This window comes from Centruroides sculpturatus, unplaced genomic scaffold, assembly GCF_000671375.1.
Source record: "Centruroides sculpturatus isolate CEXI.00-Female unplaced genomic scaffold, Cexi_2.0 scaffold139, whole genome shotgun sequence".
NCBI lineage: Eukaryota > Metazoa > Arthropoda > Arachnida > Scorpiones > Buthidae > Centruroides > Centruroides sculpturatus.
Window position 1 is genome coordinate 16,335 of NW_019384370.1, and position 27,321 is coordinate 43,655.

The 27,321-nt window shown below is 26.4% G+C and overlaps 1 protein-coding gene, 1 long non-coding RNA gene and 1 other non-coding gene across 3 annotated transcripts in view; 1 reads left to right on the forward strand and 2 right to left on the reverse strand.

The window, feature by feature from the left end:
* LOC111614315 (hepatocyte nuclear factor 4-gamma-like) overlaps positions 1–26,549 on the forward strand; it is a 41,886-nt gene extending 15,337 nt beyond the window's left edge. The window contains exons 2-7 of the mRNA XM_023355685.1: positions 16,283–16,531; positions 16,820–16,923; positions 18,775–18,921; positions 18,995–19,235; positions 24,276–24,512; positions 25,899–26,549. Coding sequence (XP_023211453.1) covers positions 16,283–16,531; positions 16,820–16,923; positions 18,775–18,921; positions 18,995–19,235; positions 24,276–24,512; positions 25,899–26,149 — 1,229 coding nt within the window. The 3' untranslated portion in view covers positions 26,150–26,549. The remainder of the gene's footprint in view (positions 1–16,282; positions 16,532–16,819; positions 16,924–18,774; positions 18,922–18,994; positions 19,236–24,275; positions 24,513–25,898) is intronic.
* Positions 3,797–3,869, reverse strand: Trnar-ucg. The gene has a single exon. It is a non-coding gene; the product is annotated as a tRNA-Arg (tRNA).
* Positions 11,840–12,510, reverse strand: LOC111614324. Its single transcript, XR_002754910.1, has 3 exons — positions 12,251–12,510; positions 12,038–12,166; positions 11,840–11,940 (listed from the first exon to the last, which is right to left on the reverse strand). It is a non-coding gene; the product is annotated as an uncharacterized LOC111614324 (long non-coding RNA).
* Positions 26,550–27,321: the final 772 nt, after the last annotated feature.

Genomic DNA, 27,321 nt, shown 5'->3' on the forward strand with positions numbered 1-27,321 from the left:
ATATACATGTGAATTTTTAATTAAAGTTAAACCCATAATGTAAAGTTGAATTGCAAGTTTCAAAGAAATTTATAGAATAAAAAAGGCTTGTAGTATTACATGATACTAAATTACATTATTTATTAACTGAATAATTTCAGTCAAAACTTCAGCTGGTATTTAAAAAACACACATTTATTATTAATATATATGTAAAGAGGTGTACAAGGAAAAAATTATATTACACGCTGATTCGGTATTAGGTACTGAAAATGGTAACTAAGCTGCATAAAACCGCTATGAACTGTTGTAAATAAAACAAACTTTTAACACAACTCGTGAAAGCAAAAGACAAATTCATTTGCGCTTCTATAGTGAACAAAAGGAGGCGTTAACAAACGTGATTCATAAGTGAAAATGTGTGTGGTAATAACATCTGCTGGTACTAACATTTAGTGGGGCCACCCCTGGTCTTGATCACTCCGCGGCTCTTTTATACTGCCGAAAAAATGGTGTAAAACGCAATTTTACCAATAGTTGATGAAAGTTTGTCAAGTTATTAAGCAATTGTAATCTGATTTTCAGAAAATGTTAGGGTGATGCAATTTCTTTTGCACGCCTCTTTAACTATATTCAGCATATAACTTTTACGATATTTTTGATTATTTGAGTAAATATATTAATTAATATATTTTTACTTCATGCATGATAAATTTGGTTTTTAAATCTGATGTTTTTATTTTCTCTAAANTTTTTTTCGAATAATGGATTAATTCGAATATATTTTACAAAAACATAAAAAAACTGTAATACCTAAAAATAATATACATGTGAATTTTTAATTAAAGTTAAACCCATAATGTAAAGTTGAATTGCAAGTTTCAAAGAAATTTATAGAATAAAAAAGGCTTGTAGTATTACATGATACTAAATTACATTATTTATTAACTGAATAATTTCAGTCAAAACTTCAGCTGGTATTTAAAAAACACACATTTATTATTAATATATATGTAAAGAGGTGTACAAGGAAAAAATTATATTACACGCTGATTCGGTATTAGGTACTGAAAATGGTAACTAAGCTGCATAAAACCGCTATGAACTGTTGTAAATAAAACAAACTTTTAACACAACTCGTGAAAGCAAAAGACAAATTCATTTGCGCTTCTATAGTGAACAAAAGGAGGCGTTAACAAACGTGATTCATAAGTGAAAATGTGTGTGGTAATAACATCTGCTGGTACTAACATTTAGTGGGGCCACCCCTGGTCTTGATCACTCCGCGGCTCTTTTATACTGCCGAAAAAATGGTGTAAAACGCAATTTTACCAATAGTTGATGAAAGTTTGTCAAGTTATTAAGCAATTGTAATCTGATTTTCAGAAAATGTTAGGGTGATGCAATTTCTTTTGCACGCCTCTTTAACTATATTCAGCATATAACTTTTACGATATTTTTGATTATTTGAGTAAATATATTAATTAATATATTTTTACTTCATGCATGATAAATTTGGTTTTTAAATCTGATGTTTTTATTTTCTCTAAAATCGTAGGAATGATCCAACAAATGGTATCCTTACGCCATTTAAAAAAATAAAAAAATGTTTATTGCGATAAATAAACTTCTAATAATATTAAATTCGAAATATATTATTAAATAGATTTTTAAAAAATTAAAATTTAATTAATAAAATTGAAGAATTTAAACCTTTTAAATGTTCTTTACATTTGTGCCTAGCAATAAAATCAACTATGAATATGTGCCTTAGGCTAATTAAGAGTTTTTTTATTGCAATTTAATAGTGTCTAGAAAATTCTGAGACAGAAAAGTATAAAGTATTATTATTGACGTGTTTTAAAATCTTAATAATCCTTATTTATACAATAAAACTGGCAATTAAATTAGAAAATAAAACTCTCGATTCCAAAATCCTCTCTGGAAAATTGATCAATTAATACTGAACTTATCAGATAAGTAAATTATCAAAAATCTTAATTTTGCAATAAGTATAACGTATACAACATCATCTGAAATTTTATTTGTTGCAAACGAAGAAAATTCCAATATTATTTTCCAGACCTACCTATAATCTTGTAAGCAACGATAGTTTACCACTTATAGAAATATAGCTAAATAACAATAATAGATTTTTAAATTGTAGGACGATATGCTGATTATCATTGTATATAACTGGAGTTTTTTTCAAAATAGCTGCTTTGAGAATAATTTATCCCGTCCATTTCTGCAGTTGTGACGATAAAATGCTTTCCAGATGTCCGATTTCTCATGTTTTTTTTAGGATCATGACGCTTCGATTATTGTAAAAACTTTTTACGAAACAGCCTTAAAATTCTTCGTTCCTTTCACTTAGATTATTTTCAATTTGTCTTCCCGATTAAAATATTTATATAAAATTCTATGAAGTCGAAAACAGAATAATCCCTATCTTCATTTATCTTCCATCCTCCGAATTTTTTATATGTGCTTAAATAGAAAATGTTCATTGAACAGTTTATGAGAAAATATGAAAATGGGTAGATTTAAATAGAAAATGTTAGTTTATTATTATTATTTAATTGAAATTCCTTCGTTTGTAGCACTTTTCAGTAAAGATCCTCAACTTCATAAATGTAGTTTTACTTAAATAAATAAAGTAAAAACATTAATAACTAGAAAATTGGTTTAAAATTAATTGAATTAGAAAACGGTTCGATCGATTAAATATATTAATTACAGAACAATCATTATCAAAAAGAATCACGCAATTATTAGATTTGAATACATGATAATACATAAGAAATAAGCTGTTTAATTATCATTTCCTAAATATTGAAACTAAGATGTTTCAGTTGAGACAAATTTTAATGAAATTGTGAAGCCTGTTAAATAATCAAATTTATTTTGACTGCTCTTATTCTTTTATTTTAGTACAGTTAATCTATTAGAGAAACTAATACTTGTCTGAAATAACTAGGGAAAAATCATTCCAAATGTTAATTTAACTATAAATAATTTAAGAGCAGATAGATTTTTTTCTCTTATTTAGTTCAATATAATGAATAATAAAATGTGATAAATTAAATCGATTTGTTTTAGGAAAATAAAATTTCAAGAAAGAAATACTCCATAATTTGCCAAACAACGTAATCATCCTATCAATTAAGAAATAATCGAGTTTTATTAAATTTAATCTGAATAACTTATTATTCTATTAATGAATTTTAAATTCATTAATAGAATAATAAGTTATTCAGATTAAATTTAATAAAACTTAGAAAAAGAATGCGAATTTAATACTAATTTTTGATAAGCTACTTTCCTATAAAAATATATTCTAATCCATAGAAATAACAATTCCATTAATCCATGATCATCTTCTTACAATCATCATGATATTACAATCATCCATGGATCATGGATGATTGTAATATTATGGATGAATCTTACCAGATTTTTAGATCATAATATTATATACCCGAATGTCATGGAATGCTATTATTATTATTATTAGTCAATTTGTTGTTTTTTTAATAAATTAATTAGCCCCCATAGCTAATACTAATTTAAATACAAGCATAATAATCGCGTGTATATGTTACTCGTCGTTCATGAGTAATATTATAATCTTCCTGAAAATTTATACTTATTTTTTCATTAATAAATACAAAGATAATTTAAGTTTAATTAAAATTCCGAAATTTTAATTAAACTTAAATTATCGATCTACTTTGTAAGGAAAACATTTAAGATAAAAATTTTTAAAAATTAAATGTATTAAAGTCTCTTTCTTGTGAAATTAAAAAAAGGAATTCGTCCGCGACAGGATTCGAACCTGCAATCTTCTGATTCGAAGTCAGACGCCTTATCCGTTAGGCCACGCGGACCACATAAATTCCTCCATTCTCTCCCTAATTACAATGTAATGGCCGTTTTTACTTTATCGTTAAGACTATTAGAAAAAATAGGAGTGAAATGCGTTTAGTTTCTGTGTCATTAGACTTTTACAAACACGTTTTTTTCTTCTCGAGGCGTTATATTCATTTGTATAATTCTATTTTTACTCTTCCGGCTTAGTTATATATTCGGTCAAAAAAGGAACCCCAAGATTTTTACATTTTTTGACTCCACACCTTGAAACATCGAGGAAATGCAAAAGAAAATTCGGGTTTTTTTTCTGTATGTATGGGTGAGACACGATTTTGTTTCCCTCTTTGAAGCTTAATAACTTCTATGCTTTTTGTCGAAAATTTCTGAAATTTTGCAGGGAGGTTCGTGTATTAGGCCAGGAACACACATGCGTAAAATTGTGTGGCAGAAAACTGAATCAGAAATCAGCTTTCAGTNTTTTGTTATTAATAATATATTGTATTGGCACATGATTAATAACAATGTTATCGAATTCAAAGGAAAAAAGAAGGACGACTGGCGCCACTTTCTCGTCACATGCCGCCTGTTAACAGGTGGGAGGGTTTACATTGTTACTATAAACATTTGTTAATGGTTTGTTTGGTATGTTGCCTTACCTAAATAAGTGATCGTGTATTTATTTTTATATTGATAAGTTATCTTCTAATAATCTACATCAGATACTGTTCAATATCAGATTTAAATACAAACTATTCTATCAATTCGCTTAGTGTTTTGAACGCATTTAGAATTGCTCTGTTTAAGATGCGTTTAGTAATATACATTTCAAGGTGATTAATATATTGTGAGAATTAATTATTTATATAAAATAATATAATATAATTGGGCTGCAATTTTCAAATTAAAAATTTATAAATTCCCATTGGGTCCGTCTGTCCTTCCTTCCTTAATTTCATTTATAAAAAAAAATAGCTTTATAAAACATTTTATAAATGTGTAAAATCTCTGTAACCATTATAATGATTGTATATGATTTATATAGTATTATCTAATTGTTTTTATACATTTTATAGTGTATTTAGTCTTAAAATAATACATTTTATTTCGATAATTTAAAAAATTGCTGATTTACAAAGAGTCGTTGTGTATAAAGTTGATAAAAATATATAGCTCTATATATACAGTATATATACTGTGATATAAGTTCATCTGGCGTTACTGAACACGTGTTTCTAATTCCATGTGTAATATTTATCCGTAATAAATGTCAAATAAATGAAACTTACTGAAATTCTTTTAAATATTAAAATTTCTAAAATTAAAATTGATAGAAGCGACAGGATTCACTTTAAGGAGTGTTTAATCCAACTTTATTTAATATTTAGCCTAATAATGTTTTATAAACAGTATAATTGCGGACAACAAGTACAAAACTTAAGGGTGAGTGGCACAGAAATTAATCAGGCTTTTAGTAAGAAAACTCAAGATACGATTTCCATCCGAGGTGGTCTCTGATTTATATGACCCCACTTAGATAAATAAAAAAGATGTGTCACTGATAAATAAAGAACCGGTCTTCTTGCAGACTGATTAGATTTTAGAGATTTAGACAGTAGGCTCAATGAGAAATGTTGCTTACGCGTTATGCAAAATAATGGTCTGCATGGCTTATCATAAAAGCACTATTCGTCTCACTTGTCTGTATAAGTTGCATGTTGGTGAGTTGTAAAAAATTGTAATTGAAATTGTAGAAAATAAGTTGCAATAGATTTCAGTCATAAATAATACGGAAAAAATGGTCTTTCCTCGTTGTTTTTTTACATTGATTTGCGTAGACACAAGCCTACTACTTAACTCATAATTTTATCGTAATTATATTATGATATATAAAAAGCATCATTCAATTATTCGTGTGAATCTATATATTTGTTTTGTATGTTAAAATTTCAGTATTTTTAACGCTGTAGCATTATACAATGCAATATGCTAAGCGACATATTGACAGTATAGACAGTATACGGAGTTAATCATGGATATGCTCTGTATTACAGGGCATTGTCAAGATTAATATTGTATTGCAAAGTTAATCTTGGAAAAGTATTTCCAATTCATTGTTACGTTCACTTCATACAGCAATTCCTACTTTTTCGGCTGTTCTATATAACAGAGAAAAGTATGAATAACGTTTAAGAAATGAGTCCCCCAAGATTTTTACATTTTTAGACTCAGAGGACCTTGAAACGTCGAGAAATGCAAAAAAACATTTTGGAGGTTTATTCTGTATGTATAAATGTTAGTGTGTGTGTGTATTGGGTAGTGGGGCATGATTTTGTTCACCCTGTTTGAAGCTTAATTAATAACTCCTGTACCTTTTATCGAAAGTTTCTGAATTTTGCAGTGAGATTTGTGTATTATGGGCATTGATGCTATTCAAATTTTGGTAGTTAATGGTGGAGGGGTGTGAAGATAGAGGGTCGTGTCATAGTCGAGTAGGGTCTGACTTAATGATTTTACTCGTTAGTGGCATTTACAATTTTTTTTATAAAACTTGTCTCTACCCTAAAAATGAAATGTTTTGCCATTTTTATATAATTAAAATAAAATTTCATAACAGATGGCGTCACATACAATTTTAAAGTTTGATCGGAAAAGTTACGCAACTCGTTGCAGGTTTTTTTCGAATAATGGATTANGAAAAGTATAAAGTATTATTATTGACGTGTTTTAAAATCTTAATAATCCTTATTTATACAATAAAACTGGCAATTAAATTAGAAAATAAAACTCTCGATTCCAAAATCCTCTCTGGAAAATTGATCAATTAATACTGAACTTATCAGATAAGTAAATTATCAAAAATCTTAATTTTGCAATAAGTATAACGTATACAACATCATCTGAAATTTTATTTGTTGCAAACGAAGAAAATTCCAATATTATTTTCCAGACCTACCTATAATCTTGTAAGCAACGATAGTTTACCACTTATAGAAATATAGCTAAATAACAATAATAGATTTTTAAATTGTAGGACGATATGCTGATTATCATTGTATATAACTGGAGTTTTTTTCAAAATAGCTGCTTTGAGAATAATTTATCCCGTCCATTTCTGCAGTTGTGACGATAAAATGCTTTCCAGATGTCCGATTTCTCATGTTTTTTTTAGGATCATGACGCTTCGATTATTGTAAAAACTTTTTACGAAACAGCCTTAAAATTCTTCGTTCCTTTCACTTAGATTATTTTCAATTTGTCTTCCCGATTAAAATATTTATATAAAATTCTATGAAGTCGAAAACAGAATAATCCCTATCTTCATTTATCTTCCATCCTCCGAATTTTTTATATGTGCTTAAATAGAAAATGTTCATTGAACAGTTTATGAGAAAATATGAAAATGGGTAGATTTAAATAGAAAATGTTAGTTTATTATTATTATTTAATTGAAATTCCTTCGTTTGTAGCACTTTTCAGTAAAGATCCTCAACTTCATAAATGTAGTTTTACTTAAATAAATAAAGTAAAAACATTAATAACTAGAAAATTGGTTTAAAATTAATTGAATTAGAAAACGGTTCGATCGATTAAATATATTAATTACAGAACAATCATTATCAAAAAGAATCACGCAATTATTAGATTTGAATACATGATAATACATAAGAAATAAGCTGTTTAATTATCATTTCCTAAATATTGAAACTAAGATGTTTCGTTGAGACAAATTTTAATGAAATTGTGAAGCTTGTTAAATAATCAAATTTATTTTGACTGCTCTTATTCTTTTATTTTAGTAGAGTTAATCTATTAGAGAAACTAATACTTGTCTGAAATAATTAGGGAAAAATCATTCCAAATGTTAATTTAACTATAAATAATTTAAGAGCAGATAGATTTTTTTCTCTTATTTAGTTCAATATAATGAATAATAAAATGTGATAAATTAAATCGATTTGTTTTAGGAAAATAAAATTTCAAGAAAGAAATACTCCATAATTTGCCAAACAACGTAATCATCCTATCAATTAAGAAATAATCGAGTTTTATTAAATTTAATCTGAATAACTTATTATTCTATTAATGAATTTTAAATTCATTAATAGAATAATAAGTTATTCAGATTAAATTTAATAAAACTTAGAAAAAGAATGCGAATTTAATACTAATTTTTGATAAGCTACTTTCCTATAAAAATATATTCTAATCCATAGAAATAACAATTCCATTAATCCATGATCATCTTCTTACAATCATCATGATATTACAATCATCCATGGATCATGGATGATTGTAATATTATGGATGAATCTTACCAGATTTTTAGATCATAATATTATATACCCGAATGTCATGGAATGCTATTATTATTATTATTATTAGTCAATTTGTTGTTTTTTTAATAAATTAATTAGCCCCCATAGCTAATACTAATTTAAATACAAGCATAATAATCGCGTGTATATGTTACTCGTCGTTCATGAGTAATATTATAATCTTCCTGAAAATTTATACTTAAGAATTATTTGTATTCCTAGGATAACAGAAAAACTCAAAAGCCCTTGGAAGAATGTTTTAATAATAAGTAATACTCTAATAAAGCATGATTTTTTGTGAGTTTTTATGTTTGATCTAACCCCTGAAAGATTTCTTATAGATTAAAAATAAATTATTATTATAAACTACATTTTTAAAAATTTAATTCTTATTCTTATAATTTATATTAAAACATTCAATAATTTTAGTTTTATATTATTATAATATTTACTTCAAATGAATAAAAATTGATTTAAAAAATAAATTAGATAATAAAAATATAATTAATATATTTTTTATTTACCTTTTACATTCTGCATAACTATGGAGGAAAATTCTAGGAATGTTACTAAAAGATTTGATGGTGGTGTATGAACAGTACTTACATCAACTGCTGAAGGGTCTAAAAAATTAAAATTAATTTGAAAAAAATCATAAATATATAAAAATCTATCATTTTAAAACCTTTACTGAAAATAAAATCAATAAACAAAATAAAAAAGATTAATATGGTCAGTCCCTGACTTACAAACATTCATACTTATGAAAGCTAAAACTAATGTATTAAAAAATCATTTAAGTCTAAGCAGTCAGTTGCATGCAATAATAGCACAGTACAACAAATAAAACTTAAATGTAAAACTGTAATAGACAATAAACATGTTCTACATAACAATAACTATTAAATTTACAGGTATACTTCGACTTACGTCATTTCAAGTTACGTCGTTCCCGATTATACATCATTTGTCAAAAAAGTATATGGAAAAATGAAAATCAAGTTTAAGTCATTTTATTCGACTTTACGTCTGTCCGCCACAAATATTGAAGTCGTAATATCACTAGAAAAGCATTTAAAGCACATAAAATCATATTAAAATACAGTCGACCCCCTATAACGCGGTAGATACGTTCCGCATTATAAGAATTTCGCGTCATAGGAATCCTTAAATACGTGAGCCAATCACAGCCCGTCACGTGTGCAGTTTACGGACTATGACTGTTTGAAAGGTTTTCTTCCATAAAATTAATCGATTCCAGACTAATTTGACTCAAAATTTCCAAATTACATTTAATTTTTTGGGAATAATCCGTATNAATAATATTATTATAATATTATATATAAAATATAATATTATATTAATATTATAAATATTAATATTTTTTGGTCAGTAAACGGAGGGTGTATTTGCGTTAATTTACGAGATATAGGGAATCAAAGGTTACCAAAAATAGGTTGCTTTCGCAGCACCTGTCTTCTGTTGGAAAGCCATCTCTTAGTAATGTTAATGCAATCATAAAAAAATAAATAAATGTAATAGAATAACCAAATATCTTACTCAGCTCCTTAAATAATAAATCATCCAACACCTGATGCTGAGAAAAACGTTTATTTAAAGAAACATTAACGTTTTCGACCTAATATGATAGGTAATAGAATAATTACAAAAAAATACAAACTCAACAAGAGTTAAGGTGTTGTATAAAACTGAAATAAACGAAGACACGCGGTACGAAAACTCAATTTTATCAGTATTAAATAAATCTCGAGTTAGAGAAATCACAAAGAAAAACATTAATACATTACAGTTGCTTGAAAGTACTGTTTAAAGTTAGAGCCATTTACATTTTGACACAGCAAACAATGATTTAACAGAAATCTTTGTTGCTGTTGTTGTAAATCGTTTCTTGTACATGTTCAAAAATTTGAGATTTTTCTTGAATCATCCTGCTAATTCGACAATTCTAGAGCCTATTTAGCCAATTTACAGATCCACCTCTTTCTATCCATCGATCCGAACATGTACAGTACTTATGCTGCTCAGGTGCCAATTGTGCAAAATAAGCCGGAGCACCATTTTTCTGAAACCACGTTCTTTTCAAATCTAAAAGAAACATTTTCAAGCAATCCTGATAGCGCATGCTTAAGAAAAATAGCGTAAGTAGTTGCATGCAGCCGAAGAGGGGACAGGTTGGATCCAAGCAGAAAAATCAGCCAGAATGCCACTTCATACGTTGAATGTAAAACATGGTTGATATTTACGACTAAGCGTGGCAGCTTTGCATTGTATGCTTCCTCTCGAGGGAAAGACTGTTGTTAAACGTCGGCGTTTTAGAAGAAAATTATGGATGTTTTTTGCTTTGTTGAAGAAACCAACGAGTTGATATGAATTTTAAAAATTGTTTTCCTTGTGCTAATAGAGAATGATTTTCAAATCGTTGCAACACTTTCTCAAGTTGTGGGCAAACTGTCCGAGGGTTACTCTGTTGTCTATGATCGATTCATTTTCTCCCAATCGTCGATAAATTGAGGTAAAGACTGAATGAGGAAGACACATTCGGTTAGAAAATCGTTGATAAATTCGCTGTGCTTCTCTACTCTCTCATTAGAACTATCGTAATAGAAAGGTACTGTACATCAATAAGTTCAGCCAAGCTGCATTGTTCCATAATTAATGAAGTGCTAGCAATCTTCATGTTTTTAATGAAAATAAATTGTCACGTTTGTATAGCTTAACGAAAATTATTAGGGCGATACCATTTAATATTCAAAAGGAGAAAAAGTAGGAACTTAGAGTCGTTAAAAGTTTGTCTTTCCAGCAGAACACCGGACCTGCGAAAGCAACCTACATTCGGTTAACTTTGATTCCCTGTATCTCAAATTAACGCAAACTATAAGATCAAAATTGCTTACTATTACTTCTTATACCTCACCTCTAGCTCTGTCTACATAATTTGTGAGCATCCCGTATAATGTATTTTTCTGTAATTTACTTATTTTAATCTAGTTGTACTGTGTACAGTTAGTTCCTGCTGATTTATTACTGCAATTTCTATCTCAACAAGCACTTTCCCAGTAATAATTCTTGTTTAAAAAACCGATAAAGGCAATCATTCATGTTGAATGGATGGTCATCGTTTGATTATCGTATAACATGGATTGACTCATTCCAAAGTAGATAATCATCACTGGAACGTGACAAATAATTCTATGTTACCAAATCATTACAATGATATGTAGTTCGTTTGAAAAGTAATTCCTCGTTAATAGAAAGTTGTTTAACTTGTTTGAGTACCTGAGAATTGTAATTAAAACCAAACCAAGCAGGAACTGTTTAATGAAGATATCATTCAGTATCAAATTATCGCAGGCAAACAATAATAGAGTTATCAGTAAACGTTAATAACTGCTTAAAAGGATATTAATAAAGATTATACTTATATTAACATTAATTTTACGGCTTTAATTCAATTACTCTTTTGTTATTGTCATATGAATCTAAACAAACATTGCAATAAATGCTAATGTTTTTCTTTTATTTGTAGTCTTCGAGATAATGCATTGAAAATGACTTGTAAATTAAAGGATTTCGATTAAAATATTCTTTTGATAACTAAATAAAAGAGATAAAAGGAAAAAATTCAAGAAAATAAAATTTAAAAAATGTATATTTTAATTTGTTTTTTTTGTGAATCTTTCTCAGCTTGAATCAAAACTGATATTAATTCCAAAAATTTTTCTTGGTTAATTTATCGAAGCCATATTTAAGTCTATAAGAAAATATAGAAATAATAGAGAAATGAGAGATTGAAGAATTTCTCATTTATGTGTTACATTAAGATATGAAATATATATCACACAAAGCACCTTTATTTAGGAGAAGATCGTACTTATCGAATTAAAAAGAAATCGATGAATCAGTCAACCCACCATATTCCTCCGAATAAAAGGGCCAAATACTCGCTGCTTGATTACATTTATTCAGATTGTATCCAACTGTAAGAGGAACAAACGAACTTTTGAAAATAAATATTTAGAATAAAAGAGGAAATTTATTTAGACTCAAGTATAAATATTGACTTCTGTATAAAAATTGAATATTTTCGTCATATTTCTAAGAAACTGTCTTGCATAATTGGATTTCTTTTCTTTCTTTTTTTCTTCTTAACTTCAAAATTATCATGCGAATAAATTACATAATTACGAAATCGTCTACATTTGACGATTGAAATATTTAAATTATTAATATTTTCCTTGTTATCTTTATTATACTAACATTGATTTCCTAGAATATTAGATATGTAACGTTGATTTTTTAAAAAAGAAATAAACAAATACCAATAAGCTATAATAAATTAAATTGTGCTTACTTCTAACAGTTAATTGTTATTATTATTTTTTAAAAAATAAATTATTTGTTTCATCCGGCATTGTTGCTTTATTTCCAATTGTTTAATCTGATTTTAGATTTAAAAATAGATATTGTTACGGAATTTAGTTATTTTTCACATAGTTCTTATCGCTTGAAAATAATTCTAACTCGAAATGTAAAAGAAATGCTTCCTAAAGTAAGCAAAGGAAGCTTTTTAGTAAAAATTAATTCCGAAAAGTACTATTAAGAGAAAATATAGCGCTGTAGATAGCAGGAAAAAATTGCTAGTCAAATTATTTACTATTTGACTATTAAACTATTTAATGAGCTAACTTTGTATTTAAGTGAGTATAAACGTAAAAAAGATAGTGAGATCTGGCCGATCTGTCAAACAATATGTGGAAACTCGATTTTCCGAACTTGATGGGGTCAGGGGTCTTTAGTATAAACGAAATTTCGAATAATCTAAAAACTCGCTGTTTTGTGTGTTATGGGTACATCAAGTACTGTGTATTTAAAGTTTCGTGAACTCTACATACAGTAATGCAATTACTGTATTTGCAAAGAAATTAGGTTTTGAGTAAATTAGTGTTACGTATGTGACCTAGTTTCGCGGCGCTACAATCGAAGGACGACGTAGTAATTTCCAGTCGCGTAGAGAATTTAGTCTCTGTGTTTATATTCTGTGATATGTATTATATTTTTCGGATAATCGAGTTTCGACTGTAATACCATAGTTAGAAAAGAAGGCTCATGCAAATTAAATGGTTGCTAGGCATTATGCCTTTGAAATCTGATATTTACTATTTATTTTAAAAATCGGTATTTCGTAATACAATAAAATTATCTATAGTCTTCAATAAGAGAATAAAGTTTAATAATCTGTTTTAATAATCAACGAAATTTTAATTTACGTTTAGAAAGTTCAATTATCAATTGTGAGAATAAATTTCTTCTATCCAAAATGGCATATTTCTTCCAATATATAATTTTATGTACTGTACTGTACATCTGTACAGTACAATACTACATAAAATATTATTATTATATATATTTTTTAATTATTTAAATCATAAAATTGCCTTTTTCATATTCCAGATCCTCTCTAAACTCTTGAATATTAGCTTCTTCTTGAGAGAAGTTAATTATTAATCTTTATAAAATTGAGTGAATACAATAAAAATTTAATTAAACGATACAAACTTTTATTAATTTAAACAGCTTAATTTCATAGAATTTAGACAGTTCTTTAAAATTTATCTATAGCACAACTTTCGATATAAATCTGCTATTCAATACAATTGAATAAATTTTACTGTATTACGAAATATTGATTAGAATAAATTGTAAATAAATTATACAATATTACTGAGATTTAAGATAAAATTACTGTACAAAGCATTTGATAAAATAGGTTAGCACTTGGCCTATATTGTTATTAAAACGCCTGATAAATAATTGCATAATGACTTAATAATTTAATTTTTGATTATCTAAGCAATAATTCGGTATAGTTTGGGTCCAGTTCTATCAGGTGAAGTACATTAAACAAAGTTACCTTCGAATAATTTATTTGTAACTAAAGTCTAAAAAAAGTATATGAAGAATTGATTTATTTAAGTAGACTGCCTGTTCTGTATATACCTGTACTTCTAAACCGTTTGACCGATCTGGACTAAATTCTTCATAATTCTCTCTAGGACCTGCTCAAAATACAACTACCGTAAAACCTGAAAACTTCATTCCTCCTCCGATCTCATCCCTTGACACTTCGTGAAAAACATAACAATGAATGACTAAAATAACAAACGTTTAATATAGTTTTCATTTTAATTTTGGTCTTTATTTAATTAAAAATGGCTCTTAGATTATTTGAGAAAATGCAATAAATAAAATTTTAAAATTATTCGTTATTTATTTTATTTTTAATTTACATATTGCATCTAGATTCGATTGAAAACTGCAGCCAGATTTATCAATTTTTATTTATTTTTGATAATAAGTTTTTTGTTCTGTATCCATGCAGTCGAAATTGTGATGTGATTACCGAGTTTATAATGAATGTAAATAAAACAATTCGGTTCTTGGACAAGATTGCCTTTTAGAATAAGTTTGTGTTTAAGAGTTCATTAACCTTGAAAGAGTTTATCATTTTCCTTATAAGTCAATGAACCCATTTTGATAGTGGTAATTCTTATAAGTCATATTAAATCTTAAAAATCGTGTGTGTATGATATTAGAGTAAAATTTTAAGAATTTATCCGAAAATAATATAAATGAAAAGGTAAAGAAAAGGGTTGAAAATTAGTCTATTTTCAATTTGTTTTTTTAAATTTCTAAATATAGACAATTTCAAATGAATAATAAAAACCTGAATTTCAGTTCACTTCATAAATATTTTCATATAGAAAACACCCATTTATTATTAAACTTTATAAAAATGATCACGAATAATATCAGATTTTAGTCTTTATTTAAAAAAAAAAAAATTAAGACGTAAAATCGAATTTAATCATAACAAATATTGATATTATAATTTAGAATAGAAATATTTTAATATTTAATGTTACAGTTTGTATCAGAAAAAAACACTTTTTTAAAAATTTGTTGTTGTATTATTTTAATGAAAATTCTTGTTTTATATAATACAATAACATGAAAATTGGTAGAAAAAACGTCAATAATATTAAGTAAATATTTTTAAAAAATTGTTTAGAATTTTGCTTTAATATTTTAACATATAAATTAAAAATTTATATTATTAACTTTAAAATAATTTAAATAAATAAATTCTTATATATTATATCACTAGAGGGAGCCACACGATAAACTTTCAAAATTAGCTTAGCTCTGANAAAGAGAGAATATTTTATCTTATTTTGTAATAAAATTATTTTTTAATTTTTTTATTATTTTTTTAATTAAAATTTCAATAAGTTAAAAAAATATATTTTAATACATTTATCTGTTTTCAATAAAAATTACGTATACTGTAATTCAATTAAATAATACATAATTTAATTATAAACTGGGAATATTCTAATCCAAGGAGGATAAATAATTGACGTATAACATATCGAGACATGTCTATTAGTGATTCTGTTTATCTTTATTATTATTTATTAAAAATGAATTTTTATTCAAAATATAATACCGTGACTAATATTTAATATTTGGTTAAAAAATTCCCATATATTTTGCTTTACACGTGATACATAGTCTACTTCACGTGGTGACACATGCCAAGTACAATCAGACAGTTATCAGTTTCAGTCGCCATGATTAAAAATCATTCGATTTTTTTCTTTTAAAGATAAAATAAAATAAAAAAAACGTACGTATAAACGGATGATATCATTTTTGCTTCGTTGCACTGTGATTAAATGTTGAAGTTGAGTCAAATTACAAAGTTCAAGAAATATTAACTTCAACATCTTAGCTGAAGTGGATACAACGTGTTTCTTAATACGTGTATGAGTATATTGTATACACGCTATAATAAATATATATTCTATTTTTAAAAATTATTTTAAGGAATATTTCCCTAAAAAAGTTCACAAAATCTTGTAAAAATGAATGCAGAGTTGAATCCTTATATGGCAACATAAGAATGGGCATAAAATCGTTTTCCTCTTTGGTATGGCTGTGAAGAATATTGAAATAATTTTTAATATATATTGTTTATTTGGTATTTATTCTATACAGGCTGCCATAATTTAAAAACATTTTATTTTAAATAGAAGGAACAAAGTCTGATTTGGATTCGAAGATTTCTCAGCGATGTGCCATTTGTGGAGATAAAGCTACAGGAAAGCATTATGGTGCCAATAGCTGCGATGGGTGCAAAGGTTTCTTTCGGAGAAGTGTTCGCAAATGTCAGAAGTATAGCTGTCGTTATGGCAAAAATTGTGTGATAGATAAAGATAAAAGGAACCAATGCCGCTATTGTCGGTTTAAAAAGTGCTGTAAAGTTGGTATGAAGAAAGAAGGTAAATTCACTTTTGTGCAAATTTTACTACTTTTTTAAATAATTAAATGTTTAATTTGATATATAGTTTACTGGTTTTTCACTTCATTATTCAATATTATATAATATATTATAAAAGAAATGAAAATACTGATTTTGATTTATGGTTAAAATAATAGCTTTTAAGATAAATGAAATCAAAATTTTACTAAGATAAAAAAAAGTCAATAAATGAATTTTTTACGATGTATTTTAATTTTATTAACATATTATTAAAAAAAATAATAATGATGTAAATATTTATCGACAGCCGTCCAAAATGAAAGAGATAGAATAAGTAATAGGAGACCTTCCTATGAAGATGCTCAAAATACAGGATTGACTATTTCAGCGTTAATCGCCGCCGAAAATATGGTATGTAAAATTAATTGTTTAATCTTAAATCGTAAACTTTTACGACATTTTTGCATAAATCATTTGCAATTGTAAGTTAATTAATTTTTAAAATAAATCAGGACATTAATACTTTTAACCATTAATTAATGTTTTTATTTCATAGCCAAGATCTATATAAATATAACTACTGTACTTTCAAACTAAAATATAGGAAAACACCAGGTCTGACGTAAAAACTGTGTAGCTAACTCGCGCTATGACAATAGAAGTGACGATATTACCGATGTGTCAATGATTAGAACACGATGCGCTTAAAATGATCCATTCGTATTTGGTAAAATGACATCATTTAAATTCAGGATATGGATTGTCGAAACGATACAAACCTTCCGGGTCATCAAGCGTTGTCAAGCATTCTGATGAGCCAGTGGCGCAATATACTGATGTAAACTCATTGTGTTGTGTGAAATTAACGTTATCGCTAAACAGCAGATCAGGTTTCAGTTATAAGATAGAGTATAAATTCAAATACAGATTTAAAAACTTGTTGCATTCGTATTCATATTATTAATTATTCGTGAACAATAGAAAATGTGGAATTTAGAAACAATCCAGATTTCTTTACCTGACCTGTTTCTTAATTTAAATTATTTCCTTTTAATGAAGTACTGTACAAGTCTTCCACATTTTAATAATTATGTTAGAGTTGTTAGGCCAATTACTCTGCTCTAAATTATTATTCATAAGTTAACACGGTAAAATATTACTAAAATTAACGACTGTCTGAAGTATTAAACTGAATTTTATGTTGGACTGTACCAAATTCTGCACTTATTAAGTATGACATAGCTCGTTTCGTATTTTAAAGCGCACGCTGGTACTAGTTATTAAATATACATTATAACATTTAACATCTACAGGAATTATTTCGAATAACTTTCTCATTTAAACTATACTGTAAACTATATATTTATGCTCGAAATGCGTGGTCCAACGTTATACAGATAAACATGTGACCGTGATTACATAGGATAGACAGCCAGTCCGAATTATCTACATTCCAATTAATGGATGTATATTCGTATAATAATTAGTAAATATATATATATATATATTTACTAATTATTATACGAATATACATCCATTAATTGGAATGTAGATAATTCGGACTGGCTGTCTATCCTATGTAATCACGGTCACATGTTTATCTGTATAACGTTGGACCACGCATTTCGAGCATAAATATATAGTTTACAGTATAGTTTAAATGAGAAAGTTATTCGAAATAATTCCTGTAGATGTTAAATGTTATAATGTATATTTAATAACTAGTACCAGCGTGCGCTTTAAAATACGAAACGAGCTATGTCATACTTAATAAGTGCAGAATTTGGTACAGTCCAACATAAAATTCAGTTTAATACTTCAGACAGTCGTTAATTTTAGTAATATTTTACCGTGTTAACTTATGAATAATAATTTAGAGCAGAGTAATTGGCCTAACAACTCTAACATAATTATTAAAATGTGGAAGACTTGTACAGTACTTCATTAAAAGGAAAGAATTTAAATTAAGANCATTATTTTAAATTCATCTATACTGTATTTAAATATATTAAGAATGTATAAGAATTTCTTAAGTAATTACAGTAAAAACTGTGTTAGCTTATTCAGAATAATAATTTTTTAATTGTTAAATAAAAATTTAAATTTAAACTTAATAAAAAATTATTATAGAAATTTTTAATAAATAAAATAAGAATATAAAGACCGAATTTTTTTTCCAATCAATTAATAGGAATCAATTAACTTTGATAAATAAAATTTAGCAAATTATTATTAAAATTTTCCTTTACTTTTGTGTTTTAGCAGCCAGAATATACTACAGGAAATGGCCTAACGGAAGCTATGGCTACAGCTGTCGATATATGCAATTCTATAAACGATCAGCTGTATTGTTTAGTAAATTGGGCCAAACAACTCCGACCATTTATAGAATTATGCATTGAAGATCAGGTGTGTTTTTATTTAAAATCAAATAGACTTCTATGGAAGAATTTCATAATGATTTTAAATACGTTTGCTTTAGACAGCTTTGATGCGATCTCATTCGGGAGAGAATTTGGTACTGGGATTGGCTCGGAGATCTATGAACATGAAAGACGTACTTTTATTTGGAAATCACTTGATCATCACCAGGGATGCAGCTGATCCGGTGGTTAACAGGATCGGATGCAGAGTCATGGATGAATTAGTCAATGTTTTCAGGGAGATAGAGATTGATAATTCGGAATTTGCTTGTTTAAAGGCAATCGTATTTTTCGATCCGAGTAAGTTAAGATTTTAAACAAAGTTATTTTTTAAAAATTAAACTTTTCTTAATTTTTTTTCTTTTGATATATATACAGTGTGAACCATTAAGGCTCTTTATATCTGAATTTTAAATACTTTTAAAGTATTGAATGCATTTTTAATATGAATTTTTATTTCTACATTATGAAGAAATTGTTTCATTTATCAAGTTACTATATTTATATGAAATATGTTAATAAAGTATACACGTACACATACCAATACATATATATACTATATTCAAGTTATCTGAATAGTATTTCATATAGGCTAATTCTTTATAATAATATTATTATAAATTTATTAACTACTCGGGAAACAATTTACCTGATACTTATAATTTCTTTTATGGATTATATGTGTAAAAATATCAGTATAAATGTGTTAACAATTTTATAAGAGATAAATAATGAACTAGACAATATAAGAAGATGATTTTCCTTCTTGAAATATTTTAGAAAATCCATGAAGTAACGAATATTTATGTAACGTAATTCTTCAGGTAGAATTTTCTTTTGCGATTTTATTTGATATTACTTATTTTCGTATCGAAATGCCAATAAAGCCAAAGTAAATACTAGAAGAAAAAGTAGTTATTTGAAGCACATTTGTCTATTTTGAAAAAAAATTAATGCTTATTTGCACTGCAGAGTATTTATCGTTTATATAGGATTATAATAAATGCAATTCAAATAATTTCAATATTCGCAAGTACAAGTAGACAAGATAAATATCTTTTCTCTGCATAACGTCAAATTCCAGGATTCCAGTACAAGATAAGATTTTTTGTTGTATCACGAAATGGAGAAAAGTATTATATTGATACAAAGTATAACAGGATAAATTTCTCTTAAGGCAAATAAGCTTGTAAGTCATTTCAAAGTATACATTTGTTTATTTTAATTAAAAAAATAAATAAATAAATAAAATTAGCTCTTGATATTCCTGCATAGAAATATATTACTTAACAAACTAGAGATAAGTTTGTTTTAAATTATCATCATCTTATCAGAAAGTTGTGATCTTTTCAAAACATCCTTTCAAGAAAATGGAAAAAGAGTTCATATCTTTTTATTTCCTTTATTAAATCGATAATTTTGTAAATACAAATAAAATTTTAAGCCGTAGAACACGTTAGAAATATAGTTTTACGTAAGTAAATCATATTCATGTGTATGATACCCGTGTTTGTGTGTACATACGATATTAAAATTATACTAAAAATCGTTTAAAATTATCCAATTATATTTTATATTACAAATAATAAAATAATTTTTAATTAAATTTTAAAATGCTTAGATTATTACGAGAAATCAATCTTCTATCTCCATATCTTTGAACGGAAAATTAAATTTTATAAATTAATTTTTTTTTAAAAGAACTTACTAAAATTTTTAAAAATGCTTTAAAAATTGAGCTTATATTAAATATTAATTATTTAAATAATATTAAAATCTTATTTCACAATTGGAACACCCGATAAACATAAAATTGAAAAGATATTTGATATACTCCAGAGAATATCGTAATTTTCATGCTAAAATAATTAACTAATTTAGTGTTTATATGCAGTAAGTAATAAAGACTTTTATGAAGGAGATACTTTATTATTAAATTTCTTAATTGCCAACAAAAAATAAATCAGATTCTTTTAACTCCTAATTAATTTTCAAATTCATTTCGACGGTGTTATTTCTCATAAATGAGTTTATTTCATTAAATTTTCTAAACATTGCAGAAAGAATTTCTTTATTTTTTCCGCATCGTTTATAATTCACAATTTGATATCATTTATGAAATAAAATTGAGATAAAATTTAAGAGATGGATTTAAAAAGTTTTAAAATATTATTAATATTTTAAAACTTGATCTTTTAAGATTGTTAATATAACGTTATAGAAAACTAATAAGTCTATTTGCATCTTAATATTCTTAATCCAACTTGTCACGAAAACAGGGCATTTGCTATTGATTATATGAAACTGAAAGCGTCCATCATAAGACTGTTAATACAGACATCGATATTAATCAAATCCAATTAGCATGCATCAAATTCTGTTTGAATGTAATTATAATTGTTATGTATACTGACTGTTCACAGAAGTCCTCGTGTTTTCTTACTTACACAAAACAGATCGAATGTTCCTTAAATATTCACTAATCTTTGCTTTCAAAGGCGATTAGCTTTCGTCTATATTGTTAAGTATAAATAATTTATTTTTTAAAATTTTAAAAAATAACGCTTTTATTGGCCATGTTTTTCGAGATTAGGGAGGTGGATTTATTTTATTCATATTTTTAAAAAGAAAATAATTAGCTTTTTCTTAATCGTATTTATTTCTTCTTTATCTTGAATTGCTGAAACAACTTTTTCCTTCAAAATTCCACACGCTTTATATTTCTAGCGNATGAAAAAAAAAAAAAAATGTATTCAAATTCTGTGTTTTCAAACACTTATTCATCTTCAGAAATGTAAAATAATTCAAATATCTGATAATAAAGGAGTTGTCATAGCAACTGTTTCTGTATTTTTGATTCAAATCATTTTAGATATCCTTAAGATGAACAAAGATATTCAAAAATATTTAAATGAATTTTCAGTAAAATTTAGATATTATTAATATTTTAAAAATTGATCTTTTAAGATTGTTAATATAACGTTATAGAAAACTAATAAGTCTATTTGCATCTTAATATTCTTAATCCAACTTGTCACGAAAACAGGGCATTTGCTATTGATTATATGAAACTGAAAGCGTCCATCATAAGACTGTTAATACAGACATCGATATTAATCAAATCCAATTAGCATGCATCAAATTCTGTTTGAATGTAATTATAATTGTTATGTATACTGACTGTTCACAGAAGTCCTCGTGTTTTCTTACTTACACAAAACAGATCGAATGTTCCTTAAATATTCACTAATCTTTGCTTTCAAAGGCGATTAGCTTTCGTCTATATTGTTAAGTATAAATAATTTATTTTTTTCTCTATTGAATATTATCAAGTGTACATACGTTCAAATTTTACTTAGGGTGTTGACATTTATCTTTACGTTAATAATCTGTAAAACTGAAGGATTTGATAATGTTATGAATTGTTCTGTTTTTAGAAAATGTTTTTAAAATTTAGACGTCCTTAGTAAAACATCCAGCAATGAGTTGCTTAACTTTCCCGGTAATATTTAAAACTGCGCGTGTGGCGTCATCTGTTATGATATTTTATTTTAAAAACTTTTTATATTTTTAATTATTATACAATGCCAAACAACTTAATTTTGAGGGTAGTGAAAAATTTTATAAAAAAAATTGTAAATGCTAAAAATGAATAAAATTGTCATTAAGCCCGGTCCTACTCGAGATATGACACACGATCCCCTTTATCTCCCAACTCCTCCAATCTTTAACCACCAAAATTTAATAGTATCAATCCCTCTAATACACAAACATTCCTGCAAAATTTCAGAAATTTTCGACAAAAAGCACATGAGTTATTAAGCTTCAAAGAGGGTGAACAAAATCGTACCCCTCACACTAACATTCATACATACAGAAAAAGCCTCGAACTCTTTTGCATTTCTGGACGTTTCAAAGTCATCTGAATCCAAAAATGTAAATATTTGAGGTCAATTTTTGAACGATCGCCATACTTTCAGAGGGAAAGTAATATATTTTTTTTTCTGCAAAAAATTAAATAAAGGTCTATCGTTAATTAAATCACTTTGTAAGTTATTCTTTTTCAACTGCTGTTAAATTCGATTATTGAAAAATGATTTAACAATTAGTTAATTTTCAAACAAAAATCTAAAATAGACTTTCTTTTCCATTATTTTTGTATTCAGATGACTTCGAATTTCGCTCATTTGGTGATGTTACTCTGATTTATTATTTCTATATCTTATCTATCTGTCTCAAAATTCATCTCCTCTTAACTGCAAGAGCAACTCTTAAATTAATGACTCTCCTGAGAATTGACCGGAGAATCGTTTTACTTCCGTAATTTATCACTTATTAAAAATTCAAAACGTATTTCTGAACTTATGAATAAAAATATAAATAAAACTGGACTTAAGCAACTCCGTAACATAAATTATTCATTTTACTTATTATAAATCAATATTTCAAAAAATATTTTTAAATTTTTAGTGTAATTTATATAATTTTATATTGTTCTTAAATGTCTACATTAATTACACTAAATTAATTAAATACAAGTGAGATTTGTGCTTTGAATTCAAAAATAAAATATCATATTTATTTTGCAATCACTTTAGAAATTAAAGTATATTAACAGTGTTAGCAACTGGAAAAAAATGCGTTATTTTACACATGTGTAACATTCATAGCTTAAATATTGTATAAAATTCATATGTGCATACAAATGGAGGCATGAATTACACTATCACTATACTACAGAAAATAGTTGAAATTTATGCCATCAAATAAATCAGTGGGAATATTACAGCACCTAAAATAATTTAGATAAGTTATAATTTATTTCAATATTCTGTTATCTTTCTCTCCCTTTTTTTTAAAAATCAATTCTCAAACTTGGTTGTAAGCTTAAAGGAAGCTTAACTCATAATGGGTATAACTAGCTTGAGGATTTAACATATTAATGTATTAAACTTCAAAAATTTAGAAGATTTTACAATTAAAATATGCAGTAAATATTTCAGATTTTCTATTCCATGGGCGTAGCCAGAGTTTTGTTATGGGGGGGCCTAGTGGAGGCCAACCTGACACAAAATTGAATTATTTCAAATTATTGTTCATTATTGGGCACCGAGCAAGCCGTTCACCTTTTTTTAGTATTCAAAACTTTTATTTTAGCTTTAGGTGTTTACAAATCGACTCAACACTTTTTCGGCTGTGATTTCCTGGGGGGCACCAGGTTCCCTGGGAGGGGCCGTGCCCACCCAGGCTCCCCCCTCGCTACGCCCATGATTAGAATATACATAATTTATAATGTTTACTGTCTAAATACTTTATATTAATTTTTATTTGTATATGTAGATGCTAATGGTTTGAATGATATCAAAAAAGTGAAAGTTATACGACAGCAGATATTATCCAATTTAGAGGATTATATAAATGATCGTCAATATGATTCGAGAGGGCGATTAGGAAAGATTTTGTTGACGTTACCGTCCTTACATAGCATAACGATGCAGATGAAAGAACAACTTCAAGCAGTTAAATTAATTGGCTTACCTAATGACGATCGCCTCATTCAAGAATTATTGCTTGGAGGTAAGTCGTTTATTTTTAAGTTTTTCGTTTAGAACTCATCGCTACTTATAATGAACATAAAACTAAACTAATTTTCGGAATTTAATTTAGGAAAAATATTTATATTTGTGGAAATCTTACTAAAAATAACTTAAAAAAACTGAATATTTGATAAGAAACTTATTTAATAATTAATAATGTTGTATGTAAATATTTACGAAAGATTATTTTTAATCCGGTTATTAAATATTTATTTTGTTCAATTATTAATTTTAAAATTGACTTTTATTATAATACTTTAGTTAATTTTTACAGATTTTTATTTTATTTTTGCTAAATTATTTATTTTTAAGAACTATTACATACTTTAAAATATCTGTAATATCATTGTAATAGTATTTTTACAGAAGCAACTTTAAAATACATCTTAATTTTAAAATAACAGAATATAACCTAAACCTTTATCGATAATAAATTTAATTATGTGACGAGTCAGGAGATGATAATCGACATCATCTGATTCGTGAAGAATTTATTGTAACAGCTACTTGGTTCACATGATTTATGAAACAATGATATAGTTACTAAGAGTTCGAGATCTATAAAAATTTCATTCATATGGAACGGAACAACTGATAAATGAAGACAATCATTGTCATTTCAATTTAGTATCATTAATATTTTTATGAAGCTGACTCCTAGTTGCTAGTCTAGGATTTAGCTTACTACTACTACAGTACTACTATTGAATACTAGGCAGTAAGATATTGAGAGAAAGAAACCATAAATTTTGCTATAAACAAACAAGTTTCTTTTAATTTATATAGAATTTTCTTAATTTTACAATATATAATTAATTATAATATGTTTATATTGAAAATTTAGTTGACAGAATATAAAATTTCTTAAATAATTGGTTGTTCTGTGATGTTAATATCTTATTTTAAATCTATTCCTGGCTTTATAAAAAGTATTGTATCGATTATAATTTTATAAAGTCCGCTTGAATAAGTTTGACTAAGATATTAGATTTAAACGGCGACAAAAGCGATAATTTCGCTTTAATGAAATATTCATAAGTCTATATTAAATAGTTTATTACAGCACTTATAATTATTATTTAAGAGACTAATTTGCACATCTTAACCCAACTAATATAATTAGATAATAAACTTCATACAATCCAATAGGCGTACGTAGAATCTCAAATTGTTGATTTTAATTAAAATTTAATTGAATAATTCTTTTAAAAATAAATTCTCAACGAAACTACTCTCATTTGAAATTGTTTAAAGTTGTATTTACGTTATACACTTGTTCGGGGATTAAACCATTTAGATTATTCATCTCTTGAGAATTATATTTAGTTTTTTCAAATAACAATATTTAAATTTCAATATTTTTCAGGGAATCCAACGTTTTCGTCTACGCAGCCACATCATGCCTTAAGCGGAGCAATCCCGACAGAAGATATGACTTCAATCAAACCAAACGGCTTCTTTATGAATGGCAATTCTACCGAAGTGGATGAAGTATTCTCATTGACTGATGACTCTTATCGTCTACAAACGTTAGGTCAACCGATACAACAATCACAAATAGCATTTAAGCAGGAAATAACGGATAACTTCTCGGAAAAGTGCCAATTCTTGCAATAGAGATCATTCATTGTCAACTGTTGGATGTCCGGAGACATCGTTTTTAAAGAGGCCATATTGGTCATTTTTTTTAATCGTATAATTCTTGCATTCCTGATTCTGCATTTACAAGCACTTAATAAACAATAATAGTACAAAAGAAAGTAGATGAATTACTTAAAAAAAAGGTTCAAATTTATATATTTCTCGAGTATAGTAGAGCATTGATTATCCGATTGACTATAATGGATATAAGTTCACATCAAACTTTTTAATAATTAAATCAAATTTCAAATCTTCTTTAGTTAAATTTTTTATATTATTATTATTATCAATATTTTTATATACTTGCTAATGTTTTTTAAATTGAATGTTACCTCTATAATGCAGATAATCAATTCTCTATTATATCTTGATTTAAATTTTACATATTAATCTTTGTAAATATATATTATTTTTTATTATTCATAAAAATGTTTGGAATTGTTACGATAGAGTTAAATTTAAATACGAAAATACTCTAATATTTTATTATTGTTTTTTATTTTTTGAAATAAAGTTTGAATTCTATTCTTAGTTTTTCATTGATTAAATTATCGAAATTTATAATAAAATTAATTCTTTAATACTTTTTTTTCTAATTTTCTCGGGTATATATAAATAATTTCGGGTTATCATCATGGCCATAAAAAAGTCAAATTTAATAATTTTATATTTAAGTAAAATGTTTAGAAATTGGCTAAATTCGTTCGTCAGATTCTCCAAATATTTCCGATAATTTATTTTTCGGCTTGTAACTAAAAAATGTAGTTCCAAAATTTCAAAGAATTCCAATATTATTTTTCTTTTTTTAAATTGCCAACTATTTAAAAAAAGAAAGAAAATAAATAAATAAATTTTGGAAAAGTTTAAAACGATTAAACTATTTTAAAAACAATTTTTATTGTTAAGCAACTGATCCGGGTCTAAAAATTTATAAAAATAATAAAAATTTTATGGCTAAAAACTATAAAAATATAAAATATATACGGTTGCATTTACAACATTTTATTCTATCGGAGGCACGTTTTCTTTAAAGAAAATATTATATAAAAATTGATAAAAACATATATTTTAGGCGTAAAATATTTTCATAAATTCTGAAATATGTAAGAAAAATGTTTAATATTTTAATAAAATAAATAATTTTCTTG